Genomic DNA, 25314 nt, shown 5'->3' with positions numbered 1-25314 from the left:
AAAGAGTAATTTTTTTTAGTTAGCACATAATTATTTCACCTGAATAGACAGAGCAACCTTACGACGAGTTTCTTCAAGCTCGCATCTAGCTCGCTGCCACAGTTTAAACAACCTGTAATTCGTAAACAGTTAAGATTTATGAAATCGTGGCTTATTTCGTTATTCAACTCCAAACATGACTCATTACAAATTCTTACCTCAAAAGTATTTCTCGACATAACCAACTCTTCTCTAAGACTTATCTTCCTTCTTCCTTCTTTCTTCTTCCTTCGTCCTTCTATCCCCTTTACCCTTCTTCAAAATTCCTGAAATGAACCCACTTGTGAGCATAACTCCTAGATTGCCGTCCGCCTCTTCTCTGTTCACACGTTGCTACAGGAACCGAGCAAAGCTTCAAGGGTGTGGGAGAATTCATGAGAGAAAAGTGGGGACTCGACATTTAATGTGAATCCATTGGATCTTCGCCATTTGAACCATCATACGACTGAGAATCACGAAGGAATGGTAGTGGCTACAGTGCTGTGTGAAAGATTAAGGAGTTAATTATGATTGATTAAGTTTAATTAAATTTTGTAACTTCATAATTTTATATCTTCTCATACGTTTAAAATTCATGCATAGTGTTATATATCAAATTGATCGATTCGACGTGTAGATTTTTATGAAATTGATTCAATAAAATTTTGGGAAATGCTACATTTGGGGTATACTTTACCATTGCCTAAATTTTATTTCTCAAAATTGGGTGTTGCGAGTCCTTTGTTTGCCCTAGTTTGGTTTACTTTTCATAACCTCCCGTGAGTTCCAACAAACAACACCATCTTTAGGGGAGCTTAGTTATAGGATCATATTCACTACAAGAGCTGCTAAGTTATAATATGTGAAGAGCCGCAAATGACTACAATACCGTGTTATGGAGAGAATTAGGTTTTGTGATTAGTTGAGTGAAAATAGGGTATTTTGTTGGGAGCAGGTCAGAGAGAGCAAACATCTGAGAGAAAAGAAAAATCGCGCTCAAACCATTTCCCAACAAACTTCACTTATTTCTCTCTTCAAACATCTATAACTAAGCTGTCTTTGAGATGATTAATGAGCCTATTAACGAACTTCACTGATTTCTCTAGCCTCCTCTAAAAAAGAACCAAATTGAATCTAAGGTCCCTTGGCCTACCACATAATTTCTGTACTGTCTTTAGAGATGATTAATGAGCAGGCCACCTGCCACAGCTGACAAAATCTGGGTAGTTTTCACCTTTCGGGCATATGGCTTTGGGCGCATGGCTTAGCTTGGTTTAAAATTGAATTTGAATATTAAAAATAGAATTCTTAGATAAAAATGTATGATTTATTGTGGAAAATTTCAATACTCAAATAAAAGGAAAAATTATTCTAATAATATGATTAATAGAGATTCAATTTAACTTTAGATGAATATTTTGAGCCTCGGTTGACCTGGGGCCGTGCCAGTCCATTTTTGAAATCCAACGTGTTTAGTCATATAGAAAACATATCTGTTAATCTTTGAAAATGCTTTTATGACATCTTTTGTTTTCTCTCTTTATGTATTGCAATATCAGGTATTCCCCGACAAACCAGAAAAACGCCGTGCTACTCAGTTGTTCAGAGCAGCACTAGATACGGTATACAGTTATTTAACATTGTTTAATGCACACTGCTCTTTTTTCTTATTACGACAGATTAATTCATACGTTTTTCATACTGATATCGGTCTTTGCTTTCTTTTTCCACCATATGATCAATTGTAAGGCACATTCTGATTCCTTAATAGATGATGTATTTCTTCTAGATAAATGGTTTATCACTTAGTTCTTTGGATGATGTGCCAAGTGGTCCCTTGACAAGTTTCTTCAAGTCCATAAGAAACACGCTTGACTTTGATTTTGCAGACGATAATGAAGGTTTGTCACTTTTATTACGCACGTTTTAATTATAAAGATATTTTAACTCGATTTCTGTCCTACAAGTTTAACATTTCATGTGATTATTTCTAGCTTCAGTTCATTCTTTTAGAAGCTTTTAGGCTGAGAAGTAAATTTGTCGCTGGATAATGCATTTCATGTTTTACTTGAAGGAAATGCAGCAAATGCTGTTTTATTTTTTACGATAGTATTGTTTAGATTGTTAGACTTAGCAGTCTTTCTGGACCATCATTTCTAGGAAGACGTCCGCTGAAATAGTTTAAAATTTAAAATAATGAATTAAAATGTTTATATGATATCGAGTTTAGGATCAGTTGAAGAAAGAATTAGTATGTTATGTGTATTTTTAGTGTGTCATTTTATAAGATAAATTTATTATTATGCAGATAAGTTTAAATATTTTGAATCTATTATATTAAAGAATAATGAATACAAATGAAGATACAACTACTAAAATTAAGATGAGGTGGTTATAATAGAGAAATATGTCATGTGTATGGTGGCGTAACTTATATTTTGATGGCTAACTTGTAAATTTATAAAATTGTAGCTTGGTTGGTTTGGTTTTATGGAAATTGTAGCTAGGTTGGGTGGGTTGTATGGGCCCAAGGGTTAAAAAAAAACAAGCCAGGTTAAGTGCCTGAAAAAATGAAAATGTTAAGATGAATGCATGGCGAAAATTGTAAGAATAATTTGAAAAATTATTTTATTAAAGGAACAGTAGAAATAACATTATTAAAGACAAGGTAGTGGAAAGTACACAATGGGTTGATTATCATGACCGACCCGGGGCTTAAAATTAATCAAGATGGGAACAGACGATCGGACAGTAGGAACTAAGTTTTTTATATTTATTTACTAGTTAACAAATGAAAGAGCTACTAATTAAATTAAATAAAAACGGTAAAATTATATTTGTATTGCTACTGATTGTTCGTATCTTTTATAAACATTATTTCTTTTATTGTTCATCTTTTCGATTACCTAATTAAACCTAAAATATTAATTTTAAAACACCAATAAGCTAAACAATGTTAGTGAATACTCACGCTTCTAAATTACAATAATACAAGAGAAAAAAAAATAATATGTATGCAAATTAAGCTTTCAAATAAATCAATATAAACATTTGACATGCTATTCAATGAATTTTACTATATCAATATCATTATATATCTGTACAACCGTCACAGGAGAACTATCTAAAAATTGTGTCAATTAAGACACATGAATATAAATATCCATTTTCATATACATGCATGTGTACCTTAATGTTCCACCATGAGTACGATCAAGGGGTGATTTCATCATATCTGTCAAGCACATACAAACAATCAATATAAATCTATCATTTATGTGTTCGTCGCATTCAATTCAATATACTATATATAACTTACATCAATGTATTTTATCAAGTAATTATAAACATTTCTAATAATGTGACTAATTAGAGTTAATATATAAATTAAAATAAAGTTTGTGCTAATGTCATTATTTACTAATGCATAAAAATCAAGAAGCAAAATATTATCATAGATTAAAATTACGAATACTCATATTGATGTTAATTAATTTGTCTTGATGTTGATTTTGATAAATTGAAAGTCTAAAATAAACATTGTATAAAATTTAATTAATTTATTATTTTAATAAACAATTAAATTTTCATTATTTATTAAATCCCCATATTTATTTTATAATTCTATCTCTCTCTCTCTCTATATATATATCTATTTATGGAATTCTTATTAAATATTATAATTATCAAACTTACCCTTAAAAATCCTTTTGGTTAAGCCCTAAAACACGCGTTACGCGATTCCGCTTGCTCCTCTCCCTTCTGCGCGCCATAGGGGCGTGACCTCCTCCTTTGTATGGTAGCATCGCTCGAGAGAGCTTCTTCCCTGCGCGTTGAATCGCACGAGAGCTCCTCCGCATCATCCTCTTCTTCGACTCCTATCTCTTCTCATCACTGACGCCGATACTTCCTCAGGCCTTCTCTTCGCCAGCTAGGTTGTCTGTCACGCCTTCCTCCTCTCCTTCACACGTCTTTTGACTATCAGATAAGTGAATCTCGCATTGGTCGTGTCGTTTTATTGGCATACTCGTCGCATAGGCTTTCGATCTCCTCATTTCAACTTTCAAACTCCTCGCTTCCTCCCCCTTCTGCTCAACTCTTTGATTCCTCTCCGCTCTCTTCTTTTCCTCTTTTATAAATAAAACAGGTTGTTACAATCTTTTCTACTTACAAAAATTTCGTTCAAAATTTAAACTGACTACAAGTTATTTCTCCTTAAGTAGGTTGATATAAACTTTTCATAAATTTTTCTATCAAACTCCATTCTTCTATAATTTCTGTGTAGCCATACCTGAATGGATAATAGTTATTAATTTGAGTTAATTTTAATTTCATTATAATTAAAATTTTTATAATTATTCAATTGTTTTTTTCTAGATTAGATTAATTAATCCTAAACTTTGACTCTGATACTAGTTTTATTACGATCCTAGGATATTAAATTAACCAAGGCGGGAACAGTCGTTCGGACTGTGAGAATTAAGTTTTCTATATTCATTTACTATTTAACAGATAAAAGAGCCACTAATTAAATTGAAATAGTGAAATTACATTTATCTTGTTATTGATTGTCTGTGTCTTCTATAAACATTTTCTCTTTTATTGTTCATCTTTTAAATCACCTAATTAAACTCGAAATATTAATTTTAAAATAAATAATGCAGTGAATATTTATACTTCTAAACTATAGTAATACAAGAGAAAAGAAAACAATATGCATGTTGGTTAAGTTTTTTAATAAATCAATATAGACATTTGACATTCTATTCAATGAATTTTACTATATCAACATCTCTCTATATCTGTACAACCGTCATATGAACATCGTCTAAAAATTTTATCAATTAAGGTATCAACTTCAATATCCTTTTCCATATGTGTGCACGGGTACCTTAGTGTTTCTTTACTAGTACCATCAAGGGGTGACTCCATTATAGTTAGTAAGCTAAATAATGCAAGTGAATACTTATACTTCTAAACTACAATAATTCATGGGAAAAAAAGGTAATATGCATGCTGGTTAAGTTATTTAATAAATCAATATAGACATTTGACATTCTATTCAATGAATTTTACTATATTAATATCATTCTACATCCGCACAATCGTTACATGAGCACCGTCTAAAATTTTTATCAAGTAAGATATCAATATCAATATCCTTTTTAATATACGTGCACAAATACCTTAATATTCTCCTACTAGTACCATCAAGAAGTGACTTCATTATAGTCAGTAAGCTAAATAATGCTAGTGAATACTTGTACTTCTAAACAACAGTAATACAAGGGAAAAAAAGTAATATGCATGCTGTTTTAGTTTTATTAATAAATCAATATAAATATTTGACATTCTATTCAATGAATTCTATTATATCAATATCATTCTATTTTTATACAACCGTCACATGTGCACTATTTAAAATTTTTTTCAATTAAAACATCAATATTAATATCATTTTCTATATACTTGCACGAGTAATTTAGTGTTCCTCCATTAGTATCATTTAGGGGTGAATCCATTATAATCAGTCATGTACATACAAGCAGTCAATATAAATATATCATTTATGTGCTCGTTCTTTTCAATTCAATATACTATATGTAACATATACTAATGCATTATATTAAATAACCACAAACATTCCTAACAATGTGACCACTTAAGTACCATATATAAATCAGAATAAAGTTTGTGCAAATATCATTATCTACTAATGCATAAAAATCGAGAAGAATCAAAATATTATCATAGATTAAAACATTATCTAATGGAATTGCACGAAGGATTATCTTAATATGTTCAAACTGGTTATTCTCTTAATTAAGATTAGTTTTTATCTGCTTGCATTATGTAGTATCGCCAATCATTTTACTGACAACCATATGTGCACGCATGTCGTGGATTAGACGGTGCTTTTATTTTCTAAATGGAGACATTTGTTTTTCTAATTATTTCTAGCAGGATATATTATAAAGGAGAAAAGCCCAAAATAATCTTCCTAACTAATTATATTTAGCCAACCTAGTTCTAGAATACAGATTCTCCTTAATTCAGTCCCTTGACTATAGAAAATTGATGCCAAATGGGAGAAAAAGCCCAAAATAGTTTTGTACATGGCCATTTTAGCCTCAGAATATTACATTTCTTCAATTTTATTTCTCAGTATAATTGATCCTAATTTTGTCTTTTGACATTACAAAATTGTTCCCAATCAATTTTGTAAAATCAATGGGCTAAATAGGATAAATATGATACTTTGTGATTAAATTTGTCACATAAGAATAATTAATGGATTTTTTTTTTTTACGCTTTTACGCTTTTTTAAATTTTGTTAGCTTGTTAGCACATGCTTCATATATTCTAAAAAATGCAAGTTAATTGAAATATTTCCTTTCCTGTTAAACTTTTTTGTGTTGCTTCTTTAACTATATTATTATATATTTTTTTATTAGATCAATGGAAGTCGGATGAGCAGCCCTCCTTGTTTGTGTTTATCAACTGTAGCACTAGAGATCTTTCTCTTATTGAGAAGTATGTGGTACGTGGAATCATTTAAACTCAGACCATATTTATGTCATTGATGGCGCTATGAGATAAATTTCATTTTTTATCGGCTAATTACTGCCAACTTGTTATCTTTGATCTCCATAGCTCCAAATTTAATTACTTTTTCCAAATCAGAAGAAATGAAATTAATAAACAAAATGATGGATTATGTTGAAGACTGTTGGGTAATAAACCAGAATTGCCTCAAATCAATTAAACCATTCTGAAGCAGCTTTCAGTTCATTTCTGGAATCAATTTTGAATAAAACATTAGAACATCTTAACCAACTTCAGATACCCTTCTAAGAAAATTAGGAAAATTATCAGATTTGACTTTGACAAGGAGAGCTTATTTATGGCTTATGGCTTCCACCAATTCAAAGTTCAAGAAGAATTGATCCAGGCAATCCTGCGTTTATATTTTGTGATGTGTTTTCTATAAATGAGATCTATGACCTTTGATTACAAACATGGAACCGAATCATTCTTCCTTAGGTCCATCCTTTTAGACAATGGTAGAAGCTCGGAATATTTTTTGCTTTCTTAATAGTTTATTCTAATCTTAGGTTCAAACTTTTTTAAATAATTCTATTAAATTTTCACTTTAATTTGTGCTATATTGAAGGTTGGTTCACAAAAGCAAATTAAGAGGCTAATAGCTTTCATTTAGTGATGTAAATATGAAAGTAGGGCTATATTAGATCAATCGTCAAGCATCATACCATCCAATCAACCAATAAAAGTCCTGCTTGACTCATGATGTGTATCAAGGTGTAATCCTAGGAACAAATAAACACCTGAAACTTTATGACATGCAACATAATAAAACCGATTACTAGTTATTATTTGATAGTTTAATGATTTCTACATAATTTATGCAAAGTTTATATTTAGCAATTAATATGGAATGCAAGTCAACTATATAAAATAAGATTGCAAGATTACTAACTATTAATGATGCAAATAAAGTGCCGCACTCTGGCAGCACAGAGCGTGATGAAATGATATCTATTTTGTACTAAATAAAATTCATATACAAACAATATAAATATCAGGTATAAGAAAAAAGAAGTTAAATATTTTTTCAATTACTAAATCACACAACGCCAGTTTAATAAGAAGTAGAATAATATCTAAGGCGAAAAAAAAAGAAAGTAAATTACTGTAGACTCAAATTAATCTAGCCCCAACAAATATATAATAACTTATATATAAACTAAAAGTATAAAAAAAACCTGATGTTGAATAGTCTGCTCTTGTGATGACGATCCGCAAAACATTCTGATAGAACGTACAATTAGAAAATATTAATACGTTATTTTCACAAATAAATCCTAGTAAATAGCCATTATTTATTAAAAAATAAATGATATGATTTTGGAGCTTTCAACATGAGCAACAAAAAAGATAATTTACTATAATATAATATTAAGAACTTAAAGTTGTCAAATTTATCATTATATTTCAATGGCTCTAACAATGCCTAACTATAATCTGTCATATGTATTGTGAACTGCTGTTCAATATAATGATAACTATTCTCAATCATTTGATAAATTAGAATAAATTACGATTAATTTTGCATTTCTCTATGCAACCATATTTAGTTCAATCAAGTCGTCAATCAAGCCTTACTAATATATGATTAAACTATCATTTTTTTTATTTTATTGAGTTAATATATATAGTTTGAAATTAATTACTAATATATGATTACTAATATATGATCCACTTTGCCCGGATGAGAAAAGTGGAGGGTTGCGTTAGGTAGTCGACAGCCAGCGTAAAACTTGTCGAAAAAATCATGACATGAATCCTTTTGATCATTGTGTAAGTGCTAGGGCGTCCCCTGGAAGCGACGCGCTGTATAGCCTGAATACAGTGAAAAGTGTGCAAGGGCCGCTACACCGGCGCCCGGGTGTAGTGTTAAATAAGCAAGGGTTCCCACATTACGGGCGAATGCGGGTAAAGAAGTTAGTCCATGAAACTAATGAAACTAATATTAGGATAGGATCTTGGAATATAGGCACTCTCAATGGTAAATTAATGGAATTAGTTGATATTATGATTCATAGGAAAATTAATATCTTATGTATTCAAGAAACTAAGTGGGTGGGAGAAAAGGCTAAGGAGATTGATAATTTAGGTTTTAAACTTTGGTATTCTGGTAAGAGTCGCACTAGAAATGGTGTAGGTGTAATTATAGATAAGAGTTTGAAAGATAATGTTGTAAAAATTAATAGAGTTGGTGATAGAATTATAGCCCTTAAGATTATCATTGATACTAAGATTTTTAATATTATAAGTGCTTATGCTCCTCAAGTAGGTTTAGATACAGGGTATAAAGATAAATTTTGGAATGACTTAGAAGACTTAATACAAATGATACCTCTTGAAGAAAGAATTTTTATTGGAGGAGATTTAAATGGACATGTCGGTAGAGTGGTAGAAGACTTCAAAAGTACTCATGGTGACTACGATTTTGGAGTAACTGATGAAGAAGGTAGAGCTATTTTAGATTTTGCTTTAGCGTTTGATTTTGTTATTACTAATACTTTATTCAAGAAAAGGGATGAACATCTTATTACTTATAAGAGTGGATCTAATAAAACACAAATTGATTATTTTCTTATGAGAAGAAGAGATCGTCATGATTGTAAAGATTGTAAAGTCATTCCAAGTGAAAATTTAAATACCCAACATCGTTTATTAGTTTTAGATTTTAAGATTAAGAGTTGTAAAATAAAAAATACCAGGACTCATCATTGCAGAATTAGATGGAGAAACTTAAAAGATACAAATAAAATTAATTTTATGAGTAAAATTCAAGATTTCAAAATTTGGGATATTCATGAAGAAGCAAATGTGATGTGGGATAAAGTAACAAACGCTATTAAACATGTAGCAAAAGATGTTCTTGGAGAATCAAAGGGAAAAATATTTACAAATAAAAATAGTTGGTGGTGGAATAATAATGTGCAAGAAAAGATAAAATATAAGAAGTTATGTTATAAAAATTGATTTAAATGTAAAAACTTAGAGAACTGGAGAAAATATCAAACGGCTCGCAGGGAGTCTAAAAGAACAATCTGTGATGCTAAAAATTCTGCTTTTAATGATCTTTATAATAGATTAGATACTAAGGAGGGTGAAAAATATATGTATAAACTAGCCAAACAAAGAGAAAAGAAAAGTAAAGATTTAACTCAAGTAAAGTGTATTAAAGATGAAAATCAAAAAGTACTTTTCTTAGAAAAAGATATTCAACATAGGTGGGTGAGTTACTTTTTTTCTGTCAATATCTCAAAAAATACATAAACATAATAGGTTTCTGGAGATTTGAGTTGATTATTTAGGGAGATTTGGCTATGTGATTCTAGTTTAAGGATTCTATCGGCAACGGCATCTTTAATGAGATATCCTCACTGTAGAAAACCATATTCCGAACGTTTTCTTTTCGTTTTAATATGAAAACAATTCAATAGGGAATATAAAGAAATGTGTTTACTGGAAATGCATTTTTACCAATATTATGATTTGTTGGTATATGTGCTGCAATATCTATAAGTTTGCTTATTTTCTGATTGAAGATCTGGGTTTTGATAGTAGCAGGGCAACTAAACGACTCCATTTTTGTTATTATAGTCTTATTTTCATTTGCATTTCTTATCATTTTACCACCTATGATGTATGATACTGATTGTTTAGTAAACTCTTATAGCAGTTTCTCATGATCATAAAGGGGATATTCAGAAGGTATGAAAGATGGAATCCTGTGCACCCAACAATAGGTTTGTTTTGGGGCGTGGGGGTTGGCATTGGCTGTGGCATTGGATGGGGTCCTGGGTTTGGTCCTGAGGTTATTGGCTACGTTGGTGCTGGCTGTGGTATAGGCTTTAGTGTTGGTGTCACTGTTGCTGGGATTGGGATTGGCCTTCCAGTGAATGGAGTTGAGCAAATCCCACACAATGGTAAATTTTTGCTTTATTTGTTCATGCTTTAAATCATGAGAGATTATGCATTGACTTAGATGCCCTTGAATTTTCTCTGATTTTGTCCACGTTTAAACACTTGATATTATTTGTTGAGTTTTTTATTCTGAGAAGAAACTTGAGCTAGAGAGATTAATTTGCTCTTTTTAGTCTCTGTTTATGAAAGGGTTGCTTTATGTTTCATCTCTTTAGAATGAAATTCATACATTGAGAAGTGATTTCTTATGTTTTCTTGGTTTATCTTGCATCCTTCTGCTAATCTTTTTCTCTTACGAAGCTCAGGATTATATCAGATTCATTTGAATTCTTAAATTTCTAAAGATATCATATGCATTCCATTCAGTGGAAGTGGTTTTAATTTTAAACTGAAAAGATGAATGATATACTTGAAGCACAAATTAGATAGACTAAAAATATGGACAATAAGAATAGAAAGGTTGAGCTACTAAATCACAAGTAGTTTTCTTTTTGAACTTTTTGAAGGAAATAAATTATTTTTGCAAGTTTTGTAGTGTAATTTTACATAAAAGTTTGGGGTGCAATTTATATATAATAGTAGTTATGGATAGAATAAAGTCGTCTTAGATGGTTTGGTCATATTAAACGTCGACCATTAGATGATCCGATTAGGAGAGTAGATGTTTTAAATTCGACTTGTGTTAAGAAAGGTAGAGGTAGACCTAGGAAGACTTGGGCTTATTGTATTAAAAATGATCTTAATTTACTAGAACTAAATGAAAATATGATACTAAATAGGACGCAATGGAGAAAAAGGATTCATGTAGCCGACCCCACATAGTGGGATTAAGGCTTTGTTGTTGTTGTTGTTGTTGTTGAGTTAATATATATAGTAAGTTTTGGCTGACACCTTAAAAATCGGGAATGTATACACCAACCCGAGAAAATCCTTGATTTTAGTTAGCTAATATCTGAAAGATTTTATTGGCTTATCACACAAGCTTATCGTTTACAAATTTTCAACATGTGTTTTTTATACAATATGCATAGTGTTTTTGATAGTTTCAAAATGATTATTGCATGAAAGAAATTGAAATAATTAACGAAATGAATGCACAAAAAATATGAACACTTCAATTGTAAACCTAATCTAATATGCAAAAAATTGTGTAGAAATAAATTAAGATATGTATATTCATTTAATGAACAAAAAAAAACCTTAAAATGGGATACCGATATAAATAAAGTGCAATGATAGAACAGACAGACTACACAATAACTATAATTCTAATACAAGCAATGATAGCACTCATAATAACGAATTGTATATTTATTTCTTAATAAATAATAGTTGCTTGCATCGAGCTAAATGATATAAGGTATAAGATTCTAGGCTTATATATGATGCAACTAATAGTGACTGTGAATTTGACCCAAAAGTCCTACACCATACAAACATTCAATTAGCTATAACTACACCAATAAACATGTTAAAATTAACTCTAACCTTAGCTATCTCATAATATAGCCAAATCCATTTTTGAATTTCTTTATTATTGTAGTTAGCATAATAATACAAATAGGAATTAATCCTAATCTAACATGATCACTAAGTGATTGGAAAAATAGTAATTCTAATTAAAAAAAAAGTTAAATTAATTTCAAACTAAATAATACAGTTATTATATCGAGAAAAGAAAAATAAAAGAAGGTGAAACTATTTGTTTGGTCATGAAAGGAGGAGGCAAAACAGAGAGAATCAACGAGTGTCCCAAAGTCGAGAGAAAAAGGGCTGAGAAATGTTTGCTTTTTGGTGAAGTGGGAAGTTGAGAATTGATTGGCTGAACGGTGAACTTGATGGTTGTAAGAAGAGAGGGTTAATGCCGATTAAAGGAGGAGGCTTATGACTAGGGTTTCTGAAGGGAAATGAAAGAAACTCAACAGCTACTAGAGACGAAGGTTGTGATGCCCTAGCTCACAAGTCTCTTTAACTAGGAGGAGAGGTGGTGTGGGTGTTGTTGATGTGCAGGAAAACTAAGTTGGGCTATCGAAAAAGCGGCTAGGTAAAAAAGGAAATGAAAAAAATTATGATTAACTCACGGATTAGAGGAAAGGTGGTGTCGATCACCTTAAGTGAGCGAGGGGCAAAGGCTGCTGGAGCGACTGCTGCTGGAGCGACTACTGCTGGGTTGCTCATGGGTGATTCGTGCAAAGGAGAGGGGTTCCTTTGAGCCAGTTCAGTTCTCTACATAAAGAATAGTAAAGTCTTGGAGACGCTGACAACCATTGATCACTTGTCCAAATTTTATGAAAAAATTAAGTTGTAAACTTAGTAAGTATGGTGATAGAAATGAGAAGGTGACAGCGAAGAACGAGCCAATCGGGCATAACTCCACCAATTTTCTTCTAACTATACACTTGACAGAATTTTGCATCCAAGGACATAATTTTATTGAAACAATGCTAGTTTAACAACAGTCATAGACTCAATACCAAGTAAAAGCTAGATGTCACTCACATTATAGCTAATTGCTAAATACTCTCTAAAGTCAACTCCAAATATAGGTAGAGGATCGATACAGTCAGAGTTGTAACCCTAAATTGATTGGAATGTTATTTGCATTAAGTATCATGTATCATAGTTTTATGTGTAATTCACATTGGAGTGGATGATCTAATCACCATCTAATTTATTTGGATTCTTATGGTGGGGGATGTCCCTTGACTTTTCATGGCTCAAGTTAGGGGTGATAATTATCTATAAAAACTTGCATTCATAAGAACTCTCAAATTCAAATTTAAATAAATCCTAATTGAAATTTTTGAGAATGAAAGAAAGCAAACAATATTGTGTATTATGCTTTTCTAATCGATGAATCTCTTCTCGCATTGCATGTATTCAATATTTTCAGTCTTGTCTAGTAAGTGCCTCAATTAAATTTTTTGGAGTAGAAATAGTGTTTAGCTCAATAAATTTCTTTTGCGGGCTGTAGTAAGATGCTAAAAATTTTTTTAGTACTAAATAAAATAGCCCAACAAATAAGTTCATTTTGCACTAAATGACATGGCCAACAACGCCTAGTGTACATAAACATTACTATCGAGTCTGGATAGGAAACAATGACTAATGGCAACATGTAGTGTACCAATATTATTTACATGGTAGTAAATATGATGATGAATTTTCATCATACGAATTGATGGGAGAATACTCTAGGACCTAAAAATTTGATGTATAGATTTGTAAAATATCATCATTCTAGAACAAATAACATAAACTCTTTTGTCATGAGCGGAGCATTTGCCACTAAATGACACATGATTAGATCGAGCATAGTGGTCATAGTAATTTAAATAAGCTCTGATTTGTTATTTATCATGACTAAACAAGAGCATGCCAACATGGTTGCTGATCTACTCGTTGTTGATGACCGATTGTAGTGGAGATTAATATGTTGGTTCCATAAACTAGTGTTAGCGACAATAAAATTTGTTGATGTTGCCGTCCATTTGCTTTTGCAGCTTTCCCGCATGAAGAGGAAGATAAAAAATAAGAGCTGGGCTAATATGATTAAATTAAAGTTGATTCAGCTTTTTATATCTTGGCGAACTTATTTATTTATTATTATTATTAAAATGAGTTTGATAAGAAATTTTTTCATTTATTTATGTCTTGGTAGACTCAACACTTGACAAATTCTTAGCTTGTGTCCGTCCTAGCAGGGAAAACCAGTGCTCTTTTACAGCGTTCTATGCTGGACTTTCCAATGCGGGATCCACTATTCTGGGTCATAGGCTGGGTTGGGACATATGATGACTTTCCTTGAATTTCCTTGAATAAAGCAAAATGCAATTTTCATTGAGAAATTCCTCAGCCTGGGTACATTTTATCTTGAAATAAGCAACTACCAAAACCTGCATTCCAAAATTTCACATGATATAAGTTCATTAGCAATCTTATTACAAATTACTCAATGGTTAAATTTCAATGTAACCTAACTAATTTGTGTGTTTTTAGGATAACCATACATTTGAAACTCTGGGACAAATGCTTTTATTTCCATATTCATGTTGATTTCACCATTATATTCCTTATTCCTACTGATATTATTCCATATTGCATGCTACATTAAGTTTCAGGTAAATTAAAATTCACTCAAGTCACTGAGTTTCTCCTTACCTCAAATTTGACGATGCATAAAACTTCATGCTTCTCGCTTATATAATTTTTATATCGTCATTGGCATTGATACTTCCTGCTAGTAACTATAAAGAGTACACAATTTAGTAACGAAATTTATTGTTGCTGGCAATAAGTGAAGAAGTAATCAGCTTTCTTTTGTCACAAGTGCCGGTAATATATCATTCAAGAAGATTTATTTGGTTTTTTTTTTCTAATTTGAAAGTATGATTTTTTGTCAAAAAGAGCTTGGTGCTGTGGCATTTTTATCTGAAGTTTTCCGATTAATTGCATTTGAGTCTTGTTGTTAGCCCGCTCTTTGCTTTTGAGTCATCCTCAATCCTTTGTTTCTCTACTTCTAATTCTCAGGAAAGATATGCCGCGTCCACCCCAAGTATTCTTTTTAATTTGGAACTAGATACCTTACGGTATGCAAAATATGTTGTTGTTGTTGGATTGAGGCATTAATGACAGATTATTGATGTTCAAATTTCCTGATTTGGCTGTTGCAGTTCTGACTTAGGTTTGTTGGGATTCCCAACTAAGGAATTGCATTACCGGTTTCTTTCTCAATTTTTACCAGTGTTCTATATTCGAACCAGAGAATATTCTAAGGTAATTTTTTTCTTTTGCTTTTCTGGTTTGCCTCTTTATAGTTTTGAGGAAGATTTACATACGTACCACTCAATTTCTATGTATTTACATAACTAACACCTAAACATCAACTTTTACAAGCTTGCCACCTTACCGATGCATAAAAAAAAGGTGTATTTCACTTTTTTAAAATTTAAAATAGTGATAGTTTGGATGTGATATGAAGGATTTAGCTGATATAAATGTAAAAAAGTGAAGTTTAGATGTTAGATATGTAAATGCATAAGAATAGGGTGGTATGCATGTAAATGCCTACATGCCCCTAGTTTTAACAGCGTTGTTTCTTGATTCAAAGACTGTACCAGTTGCGCCCTTTGTAGTGAATTATAATGGAGCCTTATTTCGTCAATATCCTGGTAAGTATGTTTATGAATTAAACATTTTGAGTTATCACAAGTTGAAATTACATTTTTAGCCTTAATCCCTCTTATGCTGTGAAAAGCTACTGGTAGGCAGTGATATGTTTCAATTAATAAATAATTTGTTGTTGGTAAGTGTGATTGGCATGATCAATGAACCTGAGCATTTTTTTTCTTATATTTTGATGCATTTACCATTGACTTATTTATCAATTTTTGCCAGCTAAGCTTTGGTAAGTTGCAGAATATATTAGAAAATAGGCATTTGATGACTTGGATCTGATCTGCAAATAGCTAAGTGGCATTTACATATAGACCACCCGAAACTTGCTATTTACAAATCAACAGCCCTCTTTCATCCATTTTTTAAATTCGCACTCAGATATCAAAATTTACGGTAAAATCCAACCCTATTTTTCATTTTTATCAAATTCTCAATAGTTTGACCGTTGCACATGTAAATACATCAGGTCAGTAGTTCAAAAAATCACCTAAGTGGTTAATTTGCAAAAATCAATATTTTGGGTGGTCTGTATGTAATTTTCCCAATAGGTAATTGGTGAAAATGAGGACATCTTCATGAAGTTGATATGCTCCCGAACCAAAATCAATAACAACAAAATGACAACAGATGGATGAAAACAATTCAAATAAGGAAACACAAATGAAAACAAATAAGATACAATGGTGATTTACTTTTCGAGAGGTAGATCAGATCTCCTACAACCTTAGACGTCGCTAGGAACACAAAAAGAAGAAAAACACAACAACCCACCAAAACATGCATAAAAAAAAGAACAAACCTTAGTTCCTGTGATATCTGAGGAGAAAATCCAAACCACAAAAACTTTTATTAATAGGAAAAGAGAGTTACAAAACAGTCAAATTGAAAATAATATCACCAAAACACAAACAGACGCCACGAGAGTGTATCCTAAGGGCGGTGGAGGTTGGTTGGATGGTGCGGTAGCAAGCTGAGAAGGTGGGACAGTAATTGAGAGTAGCGGGATAGCAATTGGGACGACAAGAAAGTAGAGGAAGCAGCCTGCTGGCTGCAGAAGGGTGCTAGACAGTAGTGTGCAGGGGTGCAGTTAGGAGTTGGAGGTGATTTGGCGGGCTTGGAAGTAGCCGACTGTTGCTGGGCAGAGGATAGGAGTGGCAGCGACTTGTAGGGTTGGGAGACGCTCTGATAGCTGCAGGAAAGTAAAGGATAGCGGCCTAAAGGGGTGCAGAGAGGACGGACGGACAAATTAATATCTCGGCTGGGTCGAGATACAGCTGGAGCACCACTCAGACCTTTGGAGACAATCACACCTCAGACAAGGGATATCCGGAGCACTTCCTCGACGTTGGATACAACCGTCGAAGGGAAAAACTCTTGGATAAACCATAATTCAGATATTATAACAACACCCCTCACTCTAAGCATATCATCTCCTATTTATAAAGAGATTAGACTTATTTTAGGTAATGAAAATAGGAAATGATTTAAAATAAGAAAGAATATTAAAATATAATCAGGATTTCAGATTTTTAGGAAATGATTTAAAATAAGAAAAGCGAATAAAATATAACCATAATTTCAGATTTTAGGAAAATATTTAAAATAGGAAAGTGCTAGGAAGGAAAGAAAGGAAATGGTGGAAAGGAGAGGAAAGGGAGGGAAAGGAAAGGAACAGGAGGCATAGGTGGCAACCCCTACTTAAGGACTGGCCCCCATAGCCCCACGTCTTCCTCCCCATAATAGAATCCTCCCACAACATTTCAAATTTTCCTTCTGAATTTTCCCTCCAAACTCCTTTAATTTCTCCTCCTTAAATATGTGATTAAGGCCCTCGTGGACCCCACATTCTCCCTACCTTCTTCTGTCGTGGCAAATAACCGCCCCTCTCCTTCACGCGAGAAAGAATGCCCCGCCTGCTATTGTGGCAGGTCAGTTGGGTGGATATCGACCGGTCCAGGAGGGAGCAGGTGTAACTGTACTCCCCTCCCAAAGTATCTTGTCCTCAAGGTGGAAGGATGGAAACTGCTTGTGGATCATCTCGTAAGACTCTCAGATTGTTTCATAGTCTGTGCACTCCTTCGATCTCTAGCGGCTGCAGAATCACCTCCAAGTCCCCCCTAAACGTCGGTGGTAGTGTAGACGATGGTGTATGATCTCTAATGACATGTCTCAACTGTGATACATGGTAGACCGGGTGTAGTGCGGACGTTGGTGGTAACCTCAAACGGTAGACCACTGCTCCGATACGTGTCATCACCTCATAAGGTCCAAAGTATCGCAGTGAACGTTTCTCGCTTCTGCTCCTGGCCAATGTCTTCTGTCATTAGAGCTTCAGTTTCAAGTAGACTATGTCCCCTGGTTCAAATTACACCTCTCATGTGTTCATCTGCTTTCCTCTTCATGATTTGTTGTTCTCTAAGTAGATGTCCATTGAGCTCTGCTAGTATCTTGTCCTTTTCCTCCAAATACTGATCGATGTTGGATTCCAGTGTGGCGTTGTGCCCATAATGTATCTAATGAGGTGGATCTTGCCCATACAATATCTTGAAAAAGGCGGTCTTTGTTGCGGTGTGGTACGAAGTATTATACTAATATTCGACCCAAACAAAAAACTAGGCCCATAGCTTCTACATATCAGATACAAAACAATGCAGGTATGTCTCCACACTCCTATTGGCCACCTCCGTTTGTCTATCGGTCTAGGGATGATATGCGGCGTTTCTCTTAAGGATTGTCCCTTACAACCTGAATAGCTCCTTCCATAAGTGGCTGAGTAACACCTTGCCCCCATTCGATACAATCGATTCCAACAATGCGTGCAAATGGACCAGTTCCTAGATGAATACCGCCATGACTGAGACCGCCGTGTTGGGATGTCATAAGGGAATGAAATGTGCTTACTTAGGCAATTCACGACCAACCAGATCACCATAAATCTTTCTGACCATGGCAAACCCTCGATAAAATTTATCGTGATTTCTTCCCAAACCTTCCTCGGTAATGTTAATGGTTGTAGTAACCCTCCTGGTGTCGTGGTCAAGTACTTACACTGATGACACATTGCATTTTGCCACCATGTCCACATCTCTGCGCATCCCCACCCAATAAAGCTTTGTCGCTAGACGATTGTAGGTTTATGTACCTTGAGTGTCGCTCGATGGCACTGCTATGAAATTCTTGTAGTAATTTGATAATATATTCCGATGCCTTGGGTAGCATGAATCGCCCATGATGGAGCAGCTACTGCCCCCTCAATGCATATCCTGGATGACTATTTGGATCTTGTAGTAGCTCGACTCTTATCTTCCTCAGCTCCTCATCCCGTTCTCTTTCTTGTCTCAAGGTTTCTCACTTTAGGACCAAGGGTACTGATATGACCGTCAGTTGGGTTCTTCCCCCTTTCTCGATAGTGCACTGACTACCTTCTTTTCAATTTCTGGATGGTACTGAATCTCGAAATCATACCCAGTAGCTTGGATAACCATCTTTGATGCTCCTCAATCACCATCCGCAGCTTCAGAAGATACTTTAAACTCCTCTGATTTGTCCTGACCAGAAAATGTCGTCCTAATAGGTAGGGGCAGCTACTTCTGAATGACCATGATAATTACCATCAATTCTCATTCATATACTGACTTTAACCTTGCTCTGTTTGTAAGAACTTGGCTGAAGTAGGCAATCGATCGCTGGTCCTACTTGAACACTGCTCCCAATCCGTTCCCTGATGCATCTGTTTTTATCATAAATGTTTTACTAAAATCTGGAAGTGTTAATACTAGGATGCTAGTCATGGCTCTCTTCAAATGTTTAAATGCCTATGTTGTTGCTTCACCTCATTTAAAATTGTCTTTCTTCAACAGCTCTGTTAGTGGCCATGCTATCGCTCCACATCCTCTCACAAACTTCCAGTAGTAACCGGTGAGACCTAGGAATCCTCTCAACTCTTTCAAACTCCTTGGTAAGGGCCAATCTACTATAGCCTCGATCTTGGACTGATCCACGTCTATCCCTTGTTCTGGTCACCACATGTCCTAGGTATTTTACCTGTAACTGTGCAAATGAGCATTTTTTTAAGTCGGCATAAAACTGGTGCATCGTCAACGTCTCTAGGACTGTCCTTAGGTGCTCCACATGCTTAATCTCTATATGACTATATATCATAATTTCATCAAAAAAAGACCAAGATAAATTTTCGGAGGTAAGATTAAAAAACCAAATTCATGAGGGATTGAACTTTCATCGTGGCGTTGGTGAGGTCAAACGATATCACCATGAACTCATAATGCCCTTCGTGTGTCCTGAACGCTGTTTTGTGCACATTTGTTGGATTCCTCTTGATCTGGTGGTATCCCTACTTAAGATCAAGTTTTTGAGAACCGACTGCCCCATAAAGCTTATTCGGTAACTCATCATTCATGGGAATAGAGAACTTGTTCAACACCGTCTCCTTGTTCAAAACCCGATAGTTCACTCAAAATCTTCAATTTTCATATTTTTTCTTCACCAATAGGACTGGAATGGAAAAAGCACTAACACTAGACATGATAATCCCAGTCTCGAGCATCTCTCGGATCAGCTTCTCTATCTCATCCTTCTAAGTCTGGGGGTACCTGTATGGTCTGACATTGATATATGAAACACCCTTCTTTAATGTAATAGAGTGCTCGTGCTCACTCATGGCAGGTAGCCAGCTTGGCTGTTGGAATTGCTAGACCTCTTCAATACATCTGTAAACTGCTGTAGGAGCTGTTAGACCCCGTCAAGAAACTCTGCCAACTTTGAATCTCGAATCTCTTCAATTCTCTGCAACTCCACCAAGTAGCCCAGTCGTGCTCGAATCGACTTGGCCATGGTTTTGAGTGACACCATAGTTTATCATAAACTAGCATCTCCTCTCAGCATTACTTTCCTACCCCCCATTTGAAGCTCCATTGTCAGGGACTTCCGATAAACCTTCAACTCTCCAAGCGTTCGCAACCACTTCATCCCCACAAAGACATCTTTGCTGCCCAAATCTAAGGGAAGTAGGTCCACCACCTGCAGGCCATGTACTGTCAAAACCAACCCCTTGCAAATTTTCCAAATTTTCTCCACCTTCATTGTCCTCATCATGACGCCGAAACTCTTTCTAACCACCAAATCTAACCATAGCTTCTTTACTACCTGATTTGAGATAAAGTTATGTGTAGCTCCGCTATCTACCAACAACACAATCAACTGTTTTCAGATCCACCCCCATCGCCTTTATGGTGTGATTCGGGGGTAAATCCGCCCATCGAATTTAAAGACACCTCTGCCACATGCAGATGCTCCTGCACCGCATCATCCTCTGATTCCTTACTGTATGTATTCTCCTCCAGAACTAAAAGAATCTGAAGGGCACGTTCCTTGCAACGGTGGCCTGAGGCATATTTCTCATCACAGCTGTAGTATAATTCTTTTGCTCTTTTATTATGTACTTCTGCATATGTAAGATGCTTGCAATTACCTCCGAGATGGCTTCCTGTATTCTTCTTCTTTGGCATCTCTTTTTAGAATGACGCCGTCTGGGTCCTTAGTGTCGTGGTTCTCAAGGTTCTCTTGTAGAATTCTCTAATGTTGCTGCATTTGTTGGTCTTTTTCACCTATTTCTTATCCTCCATCATTTGGGCGAGATCCATCATTTCTCTCTATCCACGTGTTCTCAAGAGGCGGATGATTGCTTGTATGTCGGACTTTAGGCCTTTCAAGAAGTTCCCTTTCAGTCCAGTTGCAGAAATCCCCAACCTCCCTGATAAAAGCTTGAACTTCTCCCGATTTTTCATAACCGTCCCCTTTTAAGTCAGAGCATAGAATTGCTCGTGTACGTCTTCTTCTCGAATAACTCGGAAATGTTTCAACAAGCAGTCTTTAAATTCCTCCGATGAGTGCATCAAATACCTTGCCTTCATTCACTGACCACGCTAAAGCCTTTCCCTCTAAACTTAGTCTCGCTGTTATGGGCTTCTCTTCCTCAGTTAATCCATTGATTGCAAAGTATCGCTCCACCTGATACACCGACTCATATGCATCCTCCACTTCGAAGATTGACATCTTCAGTTTTCTGACCACTCGATCTCCACACCAACCGTCTCCTCCTTTGATATTTCCCCTCGTGTATCTTAGGTGGAACTCCCTCCTTCGATCATAGTGATACCCAACTCCTGATTCCTTCTTCCTCTATCATGCTCTTTCGTGTCCTTAACACCACCTCTCCTCCAATTTTTGGCACATCCCTTATCGAAACTTTCGACTTTCCCTTCCCTTGGAATCTTAAGGGGATGCTCTTGTTGGTAGATGATGTCTCCCTCGTCTTCTGATCCGATCTCCTTCCCTTTTGACGTGGACAAATATTCCTTGATCAACCATTGGTTAGGGTTTGCAACTGGAGCGGTCGACACGGCCTTGGATTGCATCTCCATAAGATTTTTTATCTTCTCCCACGTTTCTCCTATGCTCTCAAATCCATCATCCATTTGACGTTCAATTGAAGAAAATTTGTCCTCCATGGTGACAAATCTCTCTTTCATGTTGGGCCGTGGAGCTTTAGCACAAGACACCCGACGCATATGCGCAAGATTGTGTGCGCTTAAGCGCCCACTTGGGTGCTACTTGAATAGAGGTGCCGACATCTAGGTCCCGGTTTTGGGCGTATATGCGCCCGCTATAGAGCAGGTGCTCCTTTTATTCCCGAGAGACCGGTGCATAGGCGTCAGTCTATTGGCTTCTAGGCGCTCATTATGGGTGTTGATACATAGCGCTTGACGCTTAGGCATCAAGTTTGAGCGCCTAAGCGCTCGAGATACGACTACTTCACAAAAAATTTGGTTTTAAGCCAAATTTTGAGCGTGGATCGGTGAGCTTGCTGTTTTCTTTTTTTTCTTTTTTTTGAATTCTTCGACGAGTATCCCGGTGAAGGTGAGGGGTGTCGAAGATGTTTACTTGATTTTTTTGCGTTGGATCGGAGAGGGAAGATTGTTGGTGCAATTTCTATAAGTTTCTTCGTGTGAGTGTAGAGAAGAAACTTGTGTGAATCTTTTGTAAAACTTTCTGAATTTCATATTGAAACTTTTAGTGGTGTGGCTCCGTGGTTTTTTTTTCCCGTTCTCGAGTTTTTCCACGTAAAACTCTTGTGTGCTTTTCTGGTAGCTTTGATTATGCTTCTCTGTTTAAATTTTTATTTTGGTTTTCTCAAATTCTATGATTCTATTCCACGACGAAATTAAAAGGAGAATCTGATTTGAACTACCTTTTATTCTAACACATCCATCTTTTTTGTTGCCATCCCACCAAGATTTAGGCTTTGATACCAATTTGATATGCTATGAAATTAAAATCAGAAAGCAATAACAACAAAACTGCAATAGATAGATGGAAATAATTCCAATAAGGGCTGCTCTTATGAAATTTAAATAAAAACAAGCAACATACTAGACGTCTCTAGGAACACCACACGAAGAAGAAAAACACAGCAACCCACAAAAACATATGCATAAAAAAAGCACAAATCCTAGGTCCACCCCTTAATAGAATCCTCCCACAATATTTCAAAATTTCCTTCCCAACTTTCCCTCCTAACTCCTTTAATCTCGCCTCCTTGAGTATGTGATTAAGGGTCCGTTTGGGGGAGCTTACAAGCGCAACGGTGTTTTAAAACGCCGTCTCGCTGTTTGATTTGCGCGTTTAACATGTGTTTTACCTAATGCATTAAACGCTGACCGCGGTATTACCCCTGCGTTTCGCGTTCCCATATCAGTCTATTACCTCCCTGACCTCGCTACCCAATCGTCGCCGTAGAGGATCCTCTATCGAGCGCTCCTCCTTCATCGCTCCCCCGCCGAGAAGCTGCTCTCCCCTAGTAAAAAATTCTTCTCCTACCTCCTCTCCTACCTCCTCTACCTCATTTGGTCGAAAACCTGCTCTAATATCACGGTGAAGAAATGCCCTAGTTTATGAACATGTAGGATTTGGTTTGATCTTTCTATTTTTCGTGGTGGTGTGTGCAACTCGAGCATAATGCATCAAGTACAAGAGCTTATTTCCCTCCAGACGAGTTTGTTTGCTTCTATTAAGTTGATTTATTTTAAGATATCTGTAAGATATTTTTTTCGATAGATTTTATGGCTATTTTTTCTTATTAGAGATTTTTTTTTCAGGAAAAACTTGATGCTTAAGATTTTTTATTTTTAACTCTCATGTCATTTTTTTTTTGAAGGTATTTTTCTCCAAATCATGATATACTATAACAATAATTATATCAAAATATACTATTAATATGATGGACTTACAATCTTTGAATTTGTATAACAAAGTGATTAGAGTGAGCCTGTATGAATCTCTACTGACTTGTAGCTTTTGTGAAACTGTTAAATCAGGCTTGAGGTGCTTGTTTGAAATCATTAATAGGTTTACTACAACTTCTAGAATTGTCTTTTTGAAGTCATTAATCCTTAGAGGAGGGTGCATATAATTTTCCTTATCTAAGTTAGCATTCAAAAATGGATTTTTATAATCCAATTTGTGAATCGATCAATCGTATTGGCCCCTGTTAGTAATATGGTGCAACTGCAGTCGTATTGGCCCCTATTAGATGTATAGATATTTGCTTAGAAGGTGGAGAAATAACGTCAGGTGACCGCCATGCCTTACGTGCAAAGTTAAACCCCAAGATCGGGCAGCAAGGGTACACCCAATAGAATATCCAAGCAGATCCTATTCGAGGAAAAACGAATTTAAAGTAGAGAAAAAGTGAAGACTACCAGCACCACAAAACCCATCATAGCAGGAACACACTTTAAGTGCCATGATTTTGGACATATTGCTTTCGATTGCTCAAATCGGAGGGTGAATTTTTTCACTGATAAGGGAGCAATTAAAGAGATGCCAGCGACACAAGAGAAAATGAAGATGTCGTAGAGGTGTATTAGTTTCTAGTCAATGAGGGAGAGATGCTGGTGATTCAAGCTGAGCCCATTAGAGAGACTTTAGCAGGACTAATATTGGTTGCCTTAGAAGGTAGTGAGTTCGAGGAGCTAATACCAAAAAACCGGCAGCTACTGCTGAGTGATTTGCCAAATATTGTGATTGACATTTACCACCTAGGTGGCTACCGCCGAGAGATTCAATATGCCATAGACCTCGTTCAAGGATTTTTTGTTATGCTAAACTAAATCGCATATGAGACAGCCAGTTGAGTTTGAGAAGCTGCAAAATCATGTTACACATTTGATAGTTAGAGGCTTGGTTCGTAATAATGTCCGTTTATGTGCAGTTTCAGCTCTGGTTGTGCCAAAAAAATGACTATTTAGTTTATCAGGATAGACTTTGGAATGGTAGATGTGTTTCAGAGCTACCTGGGATGAGTGTGAGCATATATTTTGTAGTGGAGTTGCCTTAGACAAATCAGGATAATGACTTTGTTATGATGATGATAAATTTATTTCAAAAGCTACCAGTGTAGAAGGCGAGGCCTTTTTTAATGTTGATATGGGCCCAAGGTGCAAACATAGGCGAAGGAAGAGGACGCGACAGGGAGAGCAAAATCGTGTTTGGTGCGAAGCGGGAGCTGGACCACAATCTCGT

General features: G+C 35.2%; 1 protein-coding gene across 2 annotated transcripts in view; it reads left to right on the top strand.

Moving 5' to 3' along the window:
- Window positions 1-25314, top strand: part of LOC110027891 (protein LOW PSII ACCUMULATION 3, chloroplastic) — a 46258-nt gene that overhangs the window by 16833 nt on the left and 4111 nt on the right. The window contains exons 4-9 of one of the 2 annotated variants that reach the window (XM_020729515.1): window positions 1578-1640; window positions 1808-1919; window positions 6474-6559; window positions 15067-15125; window positions 15210-15312; window positions 15647-15707. In XM_020729515.1, coding sequence (XP_020585174.1) covers window positions 1578-1640; window positions 1808-1919; window positions 6474-6559; window positions 15067-15125; window positions 15210-15312; window positions 15647-15707 — 484 coding nt within the window. The remainder of the gene's footprint in view (window positions 1-1577; window positions 1641-1807; window positions 1920-6473; window positions 6560-15066; window positions 15126-15209; window positions 15313-15646; window positions 15708-25314) is intronic. The other variant, XR_002294389.1, reaches the window with a different exon arrangement.

This window comes from Phalaenopsis equestris, unplaced genomic scaffold (genome assembly GCF_001263595.1).
Source record: "Phalaenopsis equestris unplaced genomic scaffold, ASM126359v1 Scaffold000002, whole genome shotgun sequence".
Classification (NCBI taxonomy): domain Eukaryota; kingdom Viridiplantae; phylum Streptophyta; class Magnoliopsida; order Asparagales; family Orchidaceae; genus Phalaenopsis; species Phalaenopsis equestris.
This window is presented reverse-complemented; position numbering and strand designations above follow the sequence as displayed.